This window comes from Tenrec ecaudatus, chromosome 2, assembly GCF_050624435.1.
Source record: "Tenrec ecaudatus isolate mTenEca1 chromosome 2, mTenEca1.hap1, whole genome shotgun sequence".
In the NCBI taxonomy this organism is placed as follows: Eukaryota; Metazoa; Chordata; class Mammalia; order Afrosoricida; family Tenrecidae; genus Tenrec; species Tenrec ecaudatus.
Window position 1 is genome coordinate 60,924,945 of NC_134531.1, and position 18,649 is coordinate 60,943,593.

At 36.9% G+C, this 18,649-nt stretch overlaps 1 protein-coding gene across 4 annotated transcripts in view; it reads left to right on the forward strand.

The window, feature by feature from the left end:
• The window catches only part of RNF180 (ring finger protein 180), a 213,746-nt gene that overhangs the window by 52,607 nt on the left and 142,490 nt on the right, over window positions 1-18,649 (forward strand). Inside the window, exon 5 of one of the 4 annotated variants that reach the window (XM_075541080.1) lies at window positions 6,553-8,455. The exons of the other annotated variants lie outside the window; for them this stretch is intronic. Coding sequence (XP_075397195.1) covers window positions 6,553-6,753 — 201 coding nt within the window. The 3' untranslated portion in view covers window positions 6,754-8,455. Of the gene's footprint in view, window positions 1-6,552; window positions 8,456-18,649 lie in introns of those variants that run through there. 4 annotated transcript variants of the gene reach the window in all.

Here is an 18,649-nt window from a genome sequence, read left to right on the forward strand (position 1 = left end):
TTCTTCTATGTGGCATCTCACTTAAATGACTGCTTGTTCCGAGACAAGTTTTTAAGACCCCGAACAGTATTTTATCTGATAGCAGGGCACCTTGGTGGAACTATCTAGGAAATAAGCCTCCAGTGAACTGCCTCTATCCACAACTGAAGGATAGGAAGAAAGTGGTTACTAAGCGGAGTGCATTGGAGAGTTGGGTACAGAAGGTCAAAAGCATAAAAATCTGATTTCAACAATTAAAACTTGTCAGCAGATTCTCCTTATGATGCATGCTGCTCCTGATCTGATTTCCAAATTTTATGTATTTTTGGGTGTATTGTTTTGTTTGGTTTTTGATTGTACACATTAGAGTACCTCAGGAGTGTTATATCATTGGGGGTCACCTTCTTGAAGTTGTGGTATGTTTTTTTTTCATTTTGGGGTACGATACACTCGTATATAAGCCGAGTTTTTCAGCACATTTTAATGCAGTTTTTGTGGTAAAATTATATGTTTCAGCTGATACTTGGGTTGGCTTATACTCAAGTATATATGGTATATAAGACCATATATACCGGTGAACCTAGGGCAGATGAACCCATAGAATCAGCAAGTGGAATAAGGGTTTTGGTGGGAGGAGGGTGCAAAGGTTTGGGGGTGGGGGAAAGGATTGATTATTTCAAAAGGTCCAAATAGAAAAAGACAGTTTGGAAACTGTGTCAGCAAATGTTCAATTCTGCTGGACATGATTGAACTATGGAGTGATTTAATATGTGTATTAATCCCAATCAATAAAAAATTGCCATTTTATGTGGTTTAAATCAGAGTATTGAAATTTTCAGGAAAGGGTTTTTTTTCACACTAACTTACTGACATCAAGTCACTGTCGACTGATATCAACCCTATACAATAGAGTAGAACTACCCCTGTGGGTCTCTGAGGCTGTAAATCTTTAATGTAGCCGAAAACCTCATCTTCTTCCCCTGGAGCATCTGGTGGGTTCAATTTGCTGATGCTATGGTTAATAGTCAAACTCATAAGCCAGTGGGCTCATTTTCAGGAAGAGTTTAAAATTCAAGCTCACCTACCATCTAGTCAATTCCAACTCATATCTACCCTATCTTATAGGATAAGGTAGAACTGCCCTTATGGATTTCTGAGTCTCTAAGTATTTGTAGGAGTAGAAGGGCCTCATTTTTCTCTTGGGCATGGTAGTTTCAAACTGGTGACCTTGTGGGTAACAGCCCAACATATAACTCACTAAGCCACCATGGTTCTTGGGGGATAAAGAGATGGAAACACAACTTAAGTATGTAGCCCACTATGTCAAGAAACAATAGCTTTACATTGTAATCTTTTTGTTTAATAAAGGTTTGTGTGATTTTTCCAGCAATACTTATTGACTTACCCTCCTATTTTTATTTCCTTAGCAAATTTTCTCCCACCAGAGCAAGCATTTCAATAAAGTTGATTTTATTCTGATAATGTACGATAGCTCAAGACTTTTCCTCTTATAGATTATGGTCTTTGCCTTTTACAGATTAAGCCCTTTATCTAACTTTAAGTTATACAGATTTTTTAATATTTTCCTCTAAGAATTTTGTAGCTTTAAGTTTGGCATTGACAATTATGAGTCAGTTTGAGTTTTTGCAAGGGATAAGATTTAAGTTGAAGTTTGTTTTGTGTTTTTCTTTTGTTTAGAAATACTGTTATTTTAACAAATTATTGAAAACAGTGTTCTTTTCTATAAAGTGCCTTTTTCCATTTGTCAAGAATTAATCAACTTTGCTTGTTTTTATATGGATGCTTCTGTTCTTCTCAGTTCATCTGTGTGTCTCAACCTTAACCAATAGTACCATGTCTTACTTATTATTTATTTATAGTTAGTCATAAAATCAAGTTGTGTGATTTTTCTAATTTTAATTCTTTTTCAAAATTGTTTTAGCTATTGAATTCATTTGGCATTCCAAAAAATATACTTGTTTACAGTTAGAAAAAAATTCTATTAGAATTTTGATTGGAATTAAATTCTTTTTGATCAAGTTTGTTTTAACTAAATGATCAACTTTGAGATAATTGAAATTTTTATTATATTGACTTGCCCAGTCCAGGAAAATGGTGTGCCTTTCCTGTTATTTAGGCCTTTGATTTATTTCATCAATATTTTGAGGTTTGCAGCATATAGAACCTTCACCTGATTTGTTAGTTTTATAATTAAGCATTTCTTTCTTTTTAAACTAATTTAAATTATGAGGAGATCAAGAAACAGGTTATTCATTGCTAATACATAGAAACACTTTGACATTTGTTTCAATTTTATATTTTACTATGTGAGCTTAGATCTCTGACATCTTTTGTCAGATTAATTTATGAGTATTTTATAGCTTTGCCCTGTTAATAAATTTTAAGATACATTTTATTTAATTATGGTTATAATAAATCATAATGTTGCTAGTATATAAAATAAAATGGATTTTTACTAATCTTATAACCTATAAACTTTCTAACTTCACTTATTAGTAATAACTTTTTATTTGTTTAGATCTGTTGTATTTTCCAGGTAAATGATTATGTTGTATACAAATTAAACAATTTACTTGTGGTTTTTTCCCTCTACTCTTGATACTTTTTTTTTAACCTCTTGCATTATTGTATATTGTGTCGAAAAGAAGTGCTGAGAGCAGGCATCTGTGTTATATTCTTGATGTTAAGAGGAAATTACCTCGTCTTTTATCACAATGCGTGATGCTCATAGTGTGTTTTTAATACATGTTCATTAACAAGTTGAGGCAATTATAGTCTTAGTTTGGGGAGTGTTTTTATCATTTATAAGTGAATACTTTATATGAAGATGGGGAAATAGATTTCTGTGCATATATTTATAGGTTTAGTATTAAGGTAGCAGAAGGACATTGGTCCTCCACTCAAGTACTCCCTCAATGAAAGAATACTTTCTTCTATTAAATTCTGTTATGCTCACCTTCCCAACACAATTGCTGAAGACAAAGTGGGTGAATAAGCAAATAAAAAATTTAAATTAAATTTTTTAAAATTTAAAAATTGAGCTAGTGTTGTAGTCTCATAATAAACCCTATTTTTTCATAGTTATATTTGTCTCTGGATGAGGCCAAGTTAAAAAGTATTTCTATAAAATAAAAGAAACCATTGTTAAAACTGAAATTAAAATGTGAAGCTATTGTTTCTTAACATATTTACCATACACTTTGGAAAACGGTATTTCTCTCCCTTTGTTCCTTCTCCAAAGAATTCTTTGCTCTTCAATTTATATCACAGGGGATTGAAAAATTGCATTCTTTTTTCACTGTTCTTTGAGATTTGAGAACAAAAATAAGTCTGAAAAGACAGCATTGTATAGGGTGGATAGCGTAAGGTTTACCAATGAAATTCTCCTAGTACAGACTTTTCTACCATCAAAGAAAGAGGAGATGCATTGTGATACTGAACAAACAAAGATATTTTGGAAAGAAAATTTATTGCCTCAGTTTACCTGGATATTTTCTTTATAATGCCATTTTCAATATTCTTAATACTTATTTTTAATAAGTCCCCATGAATGTCCTGTCTTTTGAGAAAAATGTATCTAGAGTACTCCTTTAGGATCCCAAAAAGCTACCACCATAAGCTTCTGAGCTGACTTCTCTTGCTTGAATTTGATTGGCCCAGAATATTCCCTCAGAAGCCACTGTTTGAATTGGATCTTTTTTGAATGCATCCTACGCTCGGAGCCTAAGACAATTTAGGCTTAAAAAACTACTTAAAGAATTTGTCTGCAACTAACCACTGATTTCAGAAACACGTTTAAACAAATTTTGCTTGGCATAATCCCATGCGTGTATGAATTGGAATCTTAGTAGCAGTACTTTTTAAACTCGACCTCATATATTTGTGGGTGCTAGTTACTATTAATTTTTGCCCTGGTGTCATAGTAGCTAACATACTGGGCTGCTGGCAAGGTAAGCAGTTTGAAACCATTAGCCAATCCACTGGAAAAGGATGAGGTTTTCTGCTCCTGTAAAGAGTTGCCGTCTCAGAAATTACAAGGGCAGTTAGTTCCACCCTGACTTTGTGTCGATGAGTTAGAAATGCCTCAAGGAAAGATGCCACGTTTGAAACGATTTCTTTGTGTGTGTTGTCTTTTTCTGGATTTGTTGTCAGACTTGTGCTAGTCATTTTCATATTCACTTCTGTATGTTAGAAATCATGGTGTAGAAATCATGCTACATTTTTTCTTAAATTTTGGTAAGGAAAACTATATGGGTCTGGATAGTTCTTTGAACAGAATGGAAATGCCAGAACAGTTCATTGTGTTTATGCCGAACTTGTACATGGACCAAGAGGCAGTTGTGTGAACAGAACAAGGGACTACTACATGTTTTAAAATGTGGAAAATGTGCATCCGGTTTGTATTATTTCACCATATTTACTCAATCTGTTGCTGAGCAGATAATCTGAGAAGCTAGACTATGTGGAGAAGAACATAGCATCAGGGTTGGAGGAAGGTTTATGCAGTATGCAGATAATACAACCTTGCTTGCTGAAAGTGAGGAGGAATTGAAGCCCTTACTGATGAAATCAAAGATTGCAGCCTTCAGTCTGGACTGCAGCTCAATGTAAAAACAACAGCAACAACAACCCATCAGGATCAATAGACAATATTATGATAAACTAAGAGAAAATTAAAGTTGTCAAAGATTTTACCTTGATTAGATCCATAGTCAATGTTCCTGGAAGCACCAGTCAAGAGACCAAAAGACACATTGCATTGGGAATATCTGCTGCCCAATACCTCTTTAAAGTTTTGAAAAGCCAGGATGCCACTTTAAGGACTAAGATGTGCCTGACCCAAGTCAATTGATGCATATAAATCTAGAAGTTGGATATTGAATAAGGAAAACTGGAGAAGAATTGATGCATTTAAATTTTGAAAATATTGAAAGTCTAGTGGACTACCAAAAGTCAAACAAATGTGTCTTAGAAGAAGCGTAGTCTGAACACTTCCTGAATGTGAGGACGGTGAGACTGCCTCTCACATACTTTGCACATCTTGTCAGGAAAGATTAGTCCCTGGGAAAGACATCATGCTTGGTAAAGTGGCAAAAAAGAGGAAGGCCCTTGATGAGATGGATTGACACAGTGTTGAAACAATGGGTACAAACATAAAAACCATTGTTAGGGTGACGCAGAGTCAGGCAATGTTTTATTCTGTTGTACGTAGGGTCATTGTGATTCAGAGCCCACTCTGCAGTGCCACTTAGAACAACATCATTTCTTACTTTGCAAGGCTTACAGCAATTAATAAGAACACTTTGAATAGTTAAAAGACAATTCAGCTACCAATTAGCTAACTCAGAAATTCAGGACAATTCAGCCAACTGACACATGAACTGGATTATAAAATTATGTGTATAGCATTAATTGTTCATATCAAACCCAATCAAACCCACTGACATTTAACACAGTTCCAACTCATAGCAGGCAGCATATTGTTTCTGAGGCTGTAAATATTCATGGGAGTAGATAGTCCCCTCTTTTCTTCTGAAGAGTGGGTTTGAATCACACTTTGTGCTAACAGTCAAACCCTTACTCAGTGGTTCCTCTCAGGCTCCTTAGCATTGCTCCTGGTCTTGAATTTATTATGCATTTATGTTAGTGGGATTTGTAGTGATATCTCCCCTTCTAATTCTGATATTGAAAATCGTATGTTTGTACATTTTTTATCTTTTTCCTTTTCTACTCTTCTTAAAAGTTTACATCAACTAATTGATATTCCCAATTATTTTTGGATTTTAAATTTCTATTTTTCTGCTCTTATTTCATTATTTACTTTCTGCTAGTTCAAAATTTATTTTCTTCACTCTCCTTTGTTTCTTATGGTTGCTAGTAGATTTTTTGAGTTTTTTAATATAACTATTTAATGTTCTAAATTTCTTCTTAATTATTGCATTAGCTCCATTTGGTGAATTTTGCTTTGCAGTATTTTCATTTTATTTCAATTAAAACTATTTATAATTTACTTTGAAAATTCCTTGGTGCCACCTAATTGGTCTAAGTGGGTAATTAAATTGCCAACACTTGAAGCAACTAATCAAAAGTTTAATCTGGGTAAACTGTCTCCTCCTCTAGATTCAGAGAAAGTAAAGTTGCTGCTGGTATAGTTGCCTAGAACATTAAAGTAATTCTATTTATATGTAAAAATCATTGTACTCTGTGTTTTTCCCATTACAGATGTTTTAAAGTTGTAATTTTATCTCAAATGTCTTGTTATTCTGTCTTGTAGTTTTAAAATTGTAGTGAAAATATTATGAAATATTTGCCAATTCAACAGTTTTGTACAATTCAGTGACTGACTATAGCCTCCATTCCTTACAACCCCATCTCAGTATTTTTTCTAATTAACATAAACTCAGTGACCTCTAAGCAAAAAAGTACCCCCCCCCCTTTTCTCTCTCTACTATCCTTGGCAATTTCTAATAAGCTATGTTTGCTCTGTAATTGCATTGTATAGTATTTTACCTTTTAATACTGACTTATTTCGTTTGGTATAATGTTTTCCAGGTTCATCCGTGTTGTGTTGAGTTTCAGGACTTCATTTCTCTTCCATTGTGTGCATGTACCACACTGCGTGTCTTTATTCAAAGTGATGGAGGATTTGGGGTATTTTCACCTTTCGGCTATTCTGAATGTGCTCCAGTGATCTTTAGTGTAAAGGTTTCTGTCTGCATTCTCGCTTTCATTTCTTTGGGAGTATATGGATGAAGGCTTCCAGAGGTATGGAAAAAGAGAATTGAAAGTACAAGATTTCCCAACAAACTTTTTGAAGCACTTTGTACAGAGGATCCTACACGTTTCAAAATTTTGCTTTATGTTCTTCCACTTGAACAAAAGACCTACATGTTTAGTTAATGTTAGTACATATTTGTGATAACAAGATCTGAAGAGGACTGATGCTTTCATGAAAAATAGTAAAAAGTGAAACTAGCTTTCAGTGTTTGTTTTGCAGTGAACCGTTGAAAAGGCAGTTTGCACCCCAGAGGAATGGAGATAGCAACACTTCTTTCCCAGGAACTACATTTTGCATCTCAACCTCAAGTTACTATACTTTTAAATGTCTTGGTAGTTATTTGGGGGATCTAAAACCGCTCAAATATTTTCCTATAATAATGAATGGTACTTGCTTCTTCCCTTTATACCAAAATGTTTCATGGGATTATAGAAATATCTACTTTCAGATACTGGGAGAAACCTGTATCTCTGACTAGATTGCTAAACCATGTGGTAGTTACATGTTCAGCCTTTTGAGGCTCGCTCAGGTGTTTCCCCCACAGCCGTGTTGTGCCATTGTGACCACCCGTGCGCACTGAATGGGGGCTCCAGTTTCAGGCAGATTCTCTCCAGCACCCTGTGTTCTTGTTTGGCATTCTAATGAGGGTGGTGCACTATCAGCATCACGCCAGTGGATTAGGTTCGCATCTCTGTAAAGGAAAATGGCTTTGAATATCCTTTCTTGTGTTTGTTGGCTATTTAAACACGCCCTTTGGTGAAATATCTGTTCCAGATCTTTTATCTACAATAATTCTGTTAATTAGTCTCAGTTCATTCAAAGACAACTTATAATTTCACAAAGGTATGATTTTTAGTCACTGGGGAGAATAGAAACCAGTCTATTTCATTAAAGACCTGCTTATTCAAGTTTATCTAGAAAAAATTTATTTCTTACAAAGGTGCTATGTTTCATGGATTCACACATAGCCATAGTTTTTAATTTTCATAGTTTTTAAGGGAGTTCATGTAATTAATTATTTGTCACATGATTTATCATCTTATATCACATTATACTCCAAATATATATTAGGTTGTCTTTTTGAAAGAAGGCTCTTTTGCTTCTGAATTATCACTGTAATCCAAATATTTAAAAAAATTCTGTTTATACACATTCTAGAGCTTAATGTTTATTGAAGTGAAAAACCTAGATAATAAAATATACCCCCCAAACTAAATATATAATAAGAGCTTGCGACACAGGGAATCCAGGACAGATAAACCCCTATAATGAGAGTAGTGATACCAGAAGAGTAACAGAAAGCTGGGGGGAGAAAGCGGAACCAATCACAATGATCTACTTACAATCCCCCTCTCAGGGGAACAGACAGCAGAAAAGTGGGTGAGGGAAGACAGCGGTTGGTATAAGACATAAAAAAATGATAACATAAATTATCAAGGGTTCATGAAGGAGGAAGCGTGGAGAATGGGGTGGGGTGGGGAATGAGCTAATGCCAATAACTCAAGTAGAAAGAAAATGTTTTGAAAATGATTATGGCAACATGATCAAATGTGCTTGACACAATGAATGGATGTATGGACTGTGATAAGAGCTGTAAAAGCCCCCAATAAAAATGATTTTTAAAAGGAAAAAATTTAAAATATTCACGTTCTAAATATTTTGAATAAAATTCAGCAAAGTGAAAGAAATGATATAATACAGATTTTAAGTACAAACACAGTTATGATCGTGTCTTAGTAGAAGATGGTAGATTGAAGCAGCACTGTGGTCAGTCATATATTGAGATAGGTCACTGTTGTTTGCTAGTCTACTTTGTGTCAAATTCTTTAAGTATAAATTTGGCACTGTTCATCTTATTAATGCAAAAGTACATCGGGATAGCTCAGTAAACTGATACCTTCTATTCACATCTATTTTTCAGGCAGTCAATAGTTGTGTAATAAGATAGAAATATATGATAAATTTAAATAAACACAAATATCTTGATGTTATTTTTCTTCTATGTGGCAGGGTTTAAAAATACAATAAATAAGTATGGATCAAAATTACATAGAATTTAGAATACTTTTATTATATAGATCTGAATTTAAATCTCCTTCAAATTATGAGGGGAAAGTCAGGCTCAACAAACTAAAGAAGACAGCAAAGGAAGGTAGGACTGACAAACATGTTGCATGTTTATTCAAGAGGCAATATGTGAAAAACATGATCTAGCAAGAACCTTGATGAGTCTCAGTGCTTAGAGTCTTCCATCAACATATACAAAAGTTTAAATGCAAGACTCAAAGAAGGAAGCAGATGTTCAGCCCAAACTGTCTTGTTTGTATAAACAGTTTACGCACAGTACCCCATGCTTATCGTTTAAGATGATGACTTTAAAGAAAAAAAAGAACGTCTCCCCTTCACTCTCCTGCAAACACATACTTTATCTTTGATAAGTCAGGATACATTTTAATAAAATTTACCTTATTTATTCATGGTTTCTAGTTAATGTGTATTTATTATCTTACTGTGCTAAAACTACTCGGTAATGAGTATACATGATGAATGAAAGAATTCACCCTGTATCTTCTGCTCAGGGAGCTTTGAACAGATGGAATGGACACACGATCATTGTTCTCATGTAAGTTTGTAGAAATGCCATCTCCTACAGCACTTTGGCCAAGTTTACTTCACACTGGATTGCTTTGTTCAAGACCTTGAAATGCAACTGAGAATTCCGGAGCAGTAACAAAGGAGCCGGCTTGCTAGATTAAAGAAGGTGGAAATTGTGTGAAAGTAGGAAAACTGATGCTAGAGAAGAAGGAAAATTTGATCAGTTGATGAAAATTTACAACAGGGTACTCAAGAAATTTATGTGAGGGTACTGTTCTGCTTCTGGGACGTTCTGAGCTCCTAATGTGCTGAGCCCACATTAGGAGCTCAGTAAATAGTTGCTGATTAGATAAATTGAATGAATAAGTGATGTAATCCAATGCTGCAGGCATGGTAAATGATTTCAGGATAACAGTTCTCAATCCTGCCTACAAATTGTATACCCTTTAGGAGCTTCTGAAAATACCAATGGCCAGGCTTCATCTTTTATTGTTCAAGGCTAGGTATTACTATGCTTTGGGTTTACATTTTAGTTTTTAATTCTCCCAGTGGTCCAGTGCATAGCCAGTGGGTATTCTGGATTGAGAACTATTAAGAAGAAAATACCCGCTCACACAGGGGTTCAGAGGGGTTAAGCATGGGTTGCTGGGGGCCTTCATGGAGTGTTGGCAGTGTTACAAAAGAAAGGCCACGCGGAGGGGGAATGAGAGGAAGAGCCTGACTGGGGGAGACACGATATTTTGAAGAATAAGTGATGTGGTCCATGGTAAATGCTTTAAGATTGGAGCCTACTTGTCAGCATCTATGTATGATGCCTTACACATAGCAAATACCAATATAAATATTATGTACAAGTAACATGGTATATATATCCATACAGCTATTCTTAGGTTGACATTTGAAGGATAAGAATTTTGTCTAGGAGAAGAGAGGAGAGAGGGAGAGAATGGAAGGGACACTCGGTGGTGGTGAGAACAATGACTATAGTTAATTACTGGTAACATTGGCTAGGTACATATGTACGTTATACTAGTTATAGTGAGTGCTTTACTGCATGTTAGAGACAGTATGAGGTGCTAAACTTTAGGTATACCATTCAGATGAACTCTTAGGTGGCTGGAGCATGGGTGCAGCTCTGTGGATGGAGCTGTCTTTGGATAGTGAAGAGAGGAACATGAATGTGTTGACCTCCCTGGGCCCTAGGGTGGAGGGACTTCAGGAGGTAGGCAAATAGCAAAGATGCAGGTCAATTCCCTGCATGTTGTTATGGCGAACTTCAGTCTTGTCTTCAATCCAAAGTTTAAACTGTTTGGCTTTTTGCAGATTTACAACATTTGGTTGATCCTAGAATAGCAGTTACAGAAAACTGGAGCTTACTATTTAGCAATGAGTTTATTGCAGCCTGCACCTGATAAACCAGGCTATGACTTTTGGCCTTATGTCCACTGGGAACACTGTTCCTGGTTTTCCTTCTATAGCATGACCTCTATTGGGGTTTCTTTATCAAATCAACTAAAGCAGTGGTTCTCAACCTTCCTAATGCCGCAACCCTTTAATACAGTTCTGCATATTGTGGTGACCCCCAACCATAAAATTATTTTTTGTGATACTACATAACTGTAATTTTGCTACCATTATGAATCGGGTGACCCCTGTGAAAGGGTTGCTCCACCCACAAAGGGTCACTACTCACAGGTTGAAAACCGCTGAACTAAAGTAGGCATTGCCTGTTTGCTATTCTCCCTCATTGCCCCTCCCCTGCTCTTGGGCATTTTAAAAGCCACCATTTACTAGTGCCTTCTCATCCTATTCAAAGCTTCTTAAAGCTTGACCCAAGCTGAGATGCAAATGTCAGCTACATTTGTCTCATACTGGTGCTCTCACAATGTCAGTTCTAATGTGCCCCCAAACTGGGTAAATGAAAATTGAAACAAACTCACTGTGATTAAGTCTATGCTGATGGTTTTGAACTGCTGACCTTGCAGATCTCATCCCAAGGTGTAACCAGTAAACAGCAGGGTTCCTTAAGAATCGAACCGGATAAGTGGCTAGAATTCTTTTCCTTGCTTTGCACAATCATTTACAGTTGCTATCATGCAAGCTTTTGTTTACAAACTTTATTATTTTTAAATGTTTAACAAAAGAAAGACTATATGTAACATTAGAAGATGTAATAGAGAAACTGTAGAAAACGAAAAATATGCTTTCAAACCAATCATGTAAACACCAAATTCAAGGGAGTGTAGCGCCTTATGGGGTAGGAATACAGTCTGTGGTGCTGGGTAGGAGGCGTCAACTCTAAATTATATTTCATTTTTAAGCTGGTTGGTATTTTCATAGGCACTATCTTTGCTTTATCCCATTTTATATGTCTCAAATACTTTGTAAAACATTGAAGAATCAATTAACAATCCTGCTGCCCTAATAATCTCATGCCCTTTTTATTCCTTATTTTGCTGCAGGATTTTAGATTACTCATCTCTGCTCCTCTGGGATGAAGCTAGAGGGGAAATCTGCAACAGATAATAAACTAAAGAAACCCATTGCCATTGAGTTGATTCCAACTCATGGCAACCCTGTAGGACAGGGTGGAACTGCCCTTGTGAATTTCTGAGTCTGTTACTGTTTACGGGAGTAGAAAGTCCCATCTTTCTTCTGAGCAGCTGGTGGATTCAAACTGCTGACCTTATGGATCGCAGCTTGACTCATAATCACTATGCCACCAGGGGTCCTCCAGCAGATAATATAGGCAAGTATACTTTTACCTAAGAAACTCATTTAAAAATATATTTTAACAGTTAATAAGAATAAAAATTCAATATTCAAAAACTTGAGACCAGAAATAATTTTGTTTCTGTGCTGCACTGAGCTGTGCTTCTCATCTCTAAAATGATGTCCCTTTCTGGTATGCAACTTTGCTCTCTTGTAAATGCGAGGGGGATAATCTTGTTTTCCATCACTAGAGGGCACCAGATTTCCTCTTGTGGCAAAACACTCAGCCACTGCTTCCATTCAAAAATTTCCTATACTGGGGTAGACTATGGTCTGATATATTTTTAGTTTCTTGACAGAGTAAAAAAATGAAACAAAATTTAAGCTTTTGCCGAGTCCAGTAAGGCATTCTTAGGCTGCCATCAACCCATGCTTTTATACAACTGCTTTTCAGGGGACAATTATTATATTTGTTCTAAGAGAATAAAAGAGCTGCTCAGGGTTAATTAGTACTTGGGATACATTATTTTGAAGGAGCTATAGATATTTAACCGTTTCTAAGATCCAGGTGGCATATACAGTTCTCTGAAAACAAACATTCCCCCTAAATTCAGGGTAAAAATCAGTGACAAGTATTGTGCTTCACTGTGGGGTGGGATGGAGTGAGTTATTGGCAGAACTCAGACTCACAGCCATCGAGTGGTTCCAATTCATGGAAACCCTACAGAACAAAGGAGAACTTCCCAGGAGGTTGTCTGAGGCTCTAACTCTTTCTGGAAGCAGAATGCTTCATCTTTTTCCCGCAGTTTCTGCTGGGTTGGAACTGCTGACTGTCCTTAGCAGCCCAGCTCACAGCCCACCTTGTCACCAGAGCTCCTTCGTACCAGCAGAGGGAGGCTGAGGGCAGGGACAGGATGTAAGCCAGTAAATCACCACAGACTCTCCATACCTGGATGTTTATCAAAATCTTATTAACTTGTATTTGATAGGGCATTGTCCTTTATCCTTAAAGAGCAGTTAAAACAGAGCCAGCAATAGTCAAAATGGTACCTTTTTTGGGTCAGATTGAACATTTAATGATTTTTGTTTACAGTGTACATTAAACTGGTTTGGGTTGTACAGTCTTGCTTTTTATCCCCTTTTATCTCTAATCACAATAATCGATCATTTATTTAGGTTGTCTAATCACTAGCAAGGAAACCTGGTGGTACTATTGGGTAGGCATCGAACTACTAACCCAAGGTCAGCAATTCAAACCTTCCCCTTGTTCCATGGGAGACAGTTCCATGAGGCAGTCTTCTCCTGATATTATTTATAGCTTTGGAATAAGGGTCACCATGAGTCAGAATTGACTCAATGGCAATGAATTTGGAATCATTAGCAAATATAGATGAGGTAGCTTCTACAATAAAGCAGCAACATTTCCAGTGGCAAAATTACCAAGCATATATCTTAGGAATAAAATTTCCTAGAAGGATCATTCTCTGAGCTCTAAGAATATTAATTTTCTATTGCTGCTGTAATAAATCACCACAAAGTACTTTAGCACAAATGTTTTATCTTACATTTCTGGGGTCTACAATCAGAAGTCTCACTGGGTTAAAGACAGGGTGTTGGCAAGGCTGTTTATCCTTCTAGAGATCTTGGGGCAGATTCACTTCTTTGCCTTTTCTAAATCATCTGAACTCTGTGATTTGTGGGAGCCTGATGGCGTAGTGGGTCATTCATTGAGCTGCTAGCCACAAAGTCAGCAGTTTGAAGCCACCAGATACTCTGTGGGAGGGAAACAAAGCTTTCTGCTCCTGTAAAGAGTTACAGTCCTAGAAACCTCCAGGTGCGGTTCTACTCTGTCCTATAGGGTTGAGCTGACCCAGAATTGACTTTATGGCAGGAAGTTTGGTTTGGGTTTGGTTCATTTTCAAACTTGGGAAAGTCTTCTCATGTTGCTCTCTCTCTGGTTCTGACTCTTTTCTCCCTAATTTACAGCACTTATAAATATCTTAGATCACCTGATTTTAATCAAGGATAATATTTTTATTTTAAACTCAGCTGATTAGCAGCCTTAATCTCATCTGAATCTTAATACCCCTTAGTATCACATAGCAAATGTATAGATTCTGGGTATTAGGATATGGAAACTATTTATGGGGAGTGAGGGGTGATATTCTGACTACCACTGATGGTTTTGGTGGAATCATTCAGCCAGGCCAGCCTTGAGAGAGAAGTATTAGCTACACTTACAGGTCGATATATATATCTATATACATTCCATTGTTGTCCAGTTGATTCCAGCTCATGTAACCTGTATCAGAGGAGAACTGTCCAGGGCTTCAGTTCCCGGGCTCCCTACCCCCTCCTGCCTTCATTTTTCACTCCGGAAATACCCCTTTCCTCCCTATCACCAAGTCCCCAGGCCTGCACTCCCCATCAACTCCTTTCTCAGTTATTACCACTATGCATCCACTCCTGTGGGGCACAGACTGGGAAACCCAACAGAAACAATAAAAACAAAATCAAAATAAGGTGATAAGGATGTAATAATATGAAGACCGAAATACAAATAATGAGTAAAAAAGAGAAGACTGTCATCAACATTCCAAAAGCCAGGGAAGAAATTTTTGTCGTGGAACCAGTAAGAGATCCTTGTACCCAGAACCAACTCAGGTGGGGTCTATAGGGAGGTCATCTTGCCTAAGTAGATTAAAAGGCAGTTAAGTTTAGTAGGGTCTCCAGAAAGATATGTAATACAAGGCATTGTTAGACAGGGCTAGGCAGGTCCCAGAAAGCAGTAGGTATAAAACGTGGTACAGAAGATGCTAACATCCTTTATAAGGTTTCCTGAAGCCAGATCTCTAAATGAAGAAACCTTAGACAATACCAGTTACGTGCTATATAAATACCTCCCAAGTAGCACAAGGATGGGCCAAGATCTTCATACTACTATGGTTTATTTTAGCCCATAGAAATAATAAGAATTACAGGCCAGATATGAACTAATGAGAAGAATAATAGCTTTTATTTAGGGTACCCATATGTGCTAGCTTTTTTGGGTAAATATTAATGAGCTAAATACTTTAAAATATCAGTTTCCCATTTGCTGTTTTTATGTGATGTGAATCAGCTAAATACCTTCTGAAAGAAAGAAGCTCTAAATATATTTTTTTAGTTGGTGTGTTAGTCTGGTTGACTAGAGAAATAAATTCATAGATACTCATATGTGTATAAGAAAGAGCTTTATATACAAATGCAATTGAATATTGAGAAAACATCCCAGCCCAGTCCAGATTAGCTCTGTTAGCGTGATATTAGCATATATGTCTGATAATACCACTCTGTAAATTCCTCTTCAGACTCATGTAACACATGCAATGATACTGAATGCAGGAAGATCACAGGCCAGTGGGTAGGAAGTCTTGTGGATCCAGTGGGGGTATAGGCATCTCAGCTCTGGCAGGGGTCTCCACCTGGATACTTCAGCTTCAGGGCTCTGGCTGCATCAGGAAAGCTCCATCAGGCTCATAATGTTTTGCTGGGTGTGAGCCTGTGTCTTGTGTCCAGCAATCTATTTATCTCCTTAGCACCTCCAAATGGGATCATAAAGCTACCTGATTGACAGGCTAAACTCCACCCCTTTGCTCTTAAGTCTCAAATTGACCAAAGATTATGCAAGTATCACAGACCAAGAGAATATGCAACTACCACAATTGATATGAATTTAGTGAGAAATAGATATCCATTGTGCGATAGTTAATCCTACTTGTGTTTATCGGCCAGGCTGGCACAATAAACTATCGCACAGAGTGATAGCTCTCAATCAGTTAATTGATTGGTTATCCAGGTCCCAAATCATTATATTAACAGTGAATGCTAAAACTTTTTTATTAGCCATTAATTAATCAGTAATAGTTTGGGGAATAAGATATGCTGTGATATGTTCAGATTTCTGCATACTTGGGAGTGATGTGCAGAATTCACTATGGTAGTCTTTGATGCATCCCTGACTTTCATACTTTACCCTCATCTATACTAAATTGGGCAAATATGTTAGTAGTGGGGTAACCTCTAAATGGGGAAGAAATGAAGGCAATATCCCAGTTTATCCAGCCATTAAGGTTATCTGTGAGCCAAAGAATAGTATTCATTTCAACATATTTGAAAATTTGGAACCATACCTACTTATTTTTAAGAGTCTAGAACTTACTTTTTAAGGAACCCTGTGGTGCCCTCAAGTAAGTGTTGGATTTCTGACCTCATGGTTGGCAGTTCAAACTTACCAGCTGTTCTGAGGAAGAAAGTTGAGGTTGTCTGCTTCTGTAATTTTTTATGGCCTCAGACACTATATAGCCTATAGACAGAGTGGCTATGAGTCAGAACTGACTCAACGGTGGTGTTTTAGACTATTTTGCTTTTAATGACATAGGCTGTTTGACTAGCATCTAAGAAGTTATTTTTTCCCACATTTTTGTTTTTAGATGCTGTTGAGTCATTTCCAAGTTGGGTTAATATTGTCATACTGAGTACCCAAAATTTCCAATTTATTAGATAGAAATATATATTGAAAATGTAATGTTATTTATTTTTAAATCATTTTATTAGGGTCACACAACTCTTATCATAATCCACACATACGTTAATCGTGTAAAGCACATTTGTACATTCATTGCCCTCATCATTCTCAAAACATTTGCTTTCCACTTAAGCCCCTGGCATCAGCTCCTCATTTTCCCCTCTCTCCCCACTCCACCCTCCCCCATGAACCCTTGATAATTTATAAATTATTATTTTGTCATATCTTTCACTATACAACATCTTCCTTCACCCACTTTTCTGTTGTTCATCCCCCAAGGAGGAGGTTATATGTAGATTCTTGTAATCAGTTCCCCCTTCCTACCCCACCCTCCCAGTATCGCCACTTTCACCACTGGTCCTGAAGGGATCATCCACCTTTGATTCCCTGTGTTTCTAGTTCCTGTACTAGTGTACATTCTCTGCTCTAGGCAGATTTGTAAGGTAGAATTGGGATCATTATAGTGCGGGAGGGGAGAATCATTTAGGAACTAGAGGAAAGTTGTATGTTTCATCATTGTTACACTGCACCCTGAATGACTAGTCTGGTCCCCGCGATCCTTCCATAAGGGGATGTCCAACTGCCTACAGATAGGCTTTGGGTCTCCACTCCACACTACCCCTCATTCACAATGATAAGATTTTTTGTTCTGATGATGCCTGATCCCTTCAACACCTTGTGATCATATCCATATTTGCTTATTTACCCATTTGTCTTCAGTGATCTTATCAGGGAGGTGAGCACACATTGCTGAATTTTTTGTTCTTTGATGCCAGATAACGGATCCCTTCAACATCTCGTGAGCACGCAGGCTGGTGTGCTTCTTCCGTGTGGGCTTTTTTGCTTCTGAGCTAGATAGCTGCTTGTTTACCTTTAAGCCTTTAAGACCCCAGATGCTATATCTTTTGATAGCCAGGCACCATCAGCTCTCTTTACCACATTTGCTTATACACACAGTATAATATTTTTGTTACCAATTTGATTCCAACACATAGAGGCTATATGACAAAAATAGCTGCTATGATCCACATGGCTAGCAGTTTGAAACACCAGTAGATAGAAAGACTAGGCTTTCTACTCCTGTAAATAGTTACAGTCTCAGAAACCCACAGCAGATTTGCTATGAGTCAGCACTGACTTGATGATAATTGAATTTGGTGTTTGATTGGTAATCTTTTTAAGAGTAGATATGTGGTTTAAAATCAGGAAAGGTTGGTATCAGGGTTGTATTCTTTCACCATTTTCTATGTATATGCTGAGCAAATAACAAAGTAACTGGGCTCTGTGAAGAAGAATGAGGCATCAGATTGAAGGAAGACCTATCAACAACCTGTGATATGCAAATGACATAACCTTGTCTGCTGAAAATGATGAGGATTGGAAACATTTGCTGATAAAGATAGAAAAACAAACAAAAACCAGCCTTCAGTATAGAATTGTGCCTCAATAAAATGAAAACAAACCTCACAATTGGACCAATATAATAATAAGTGGAGAAAATTTTGAAGTTGTCAAGTAATTAATTTTGCTTCAGTACACAATAAATAAATAATCATGGAAGAAGCCGGCAAGAATTAATTGATGTATTGCATTGGGCAGATCTGATGCAAAAGACCACTAATGTAGTAACAAGCAAATATGTATGTCACTTTGAGGACAAAGATGCCCCTAATCCAAACTATGGTGTTTTCAGCTAACTCCTATATATGTAAAAGCTGGACATTGAATATGGAAGAACAAAGAAGAATAAGTGCATTTGAATTATGGTACTAGAAAAGAATTTGAATATACCATGAACTGCCAGAGAAATGAACAAGTGTTTCTTGGAAGAAGTACAGCCAGAATATTCCGTAGAAGCAGGAGTGGTGGGACTTGATCCCCTGTACTTGGGACCCGTTATCAGGAAGGACCAATTCCTGAAGAAGGTCACTGATTTTGAAAAAGTAGAGCCAATAATCCACTGCTGTTGAGGTGGTTCTCACTCATAGTGCCCCTGT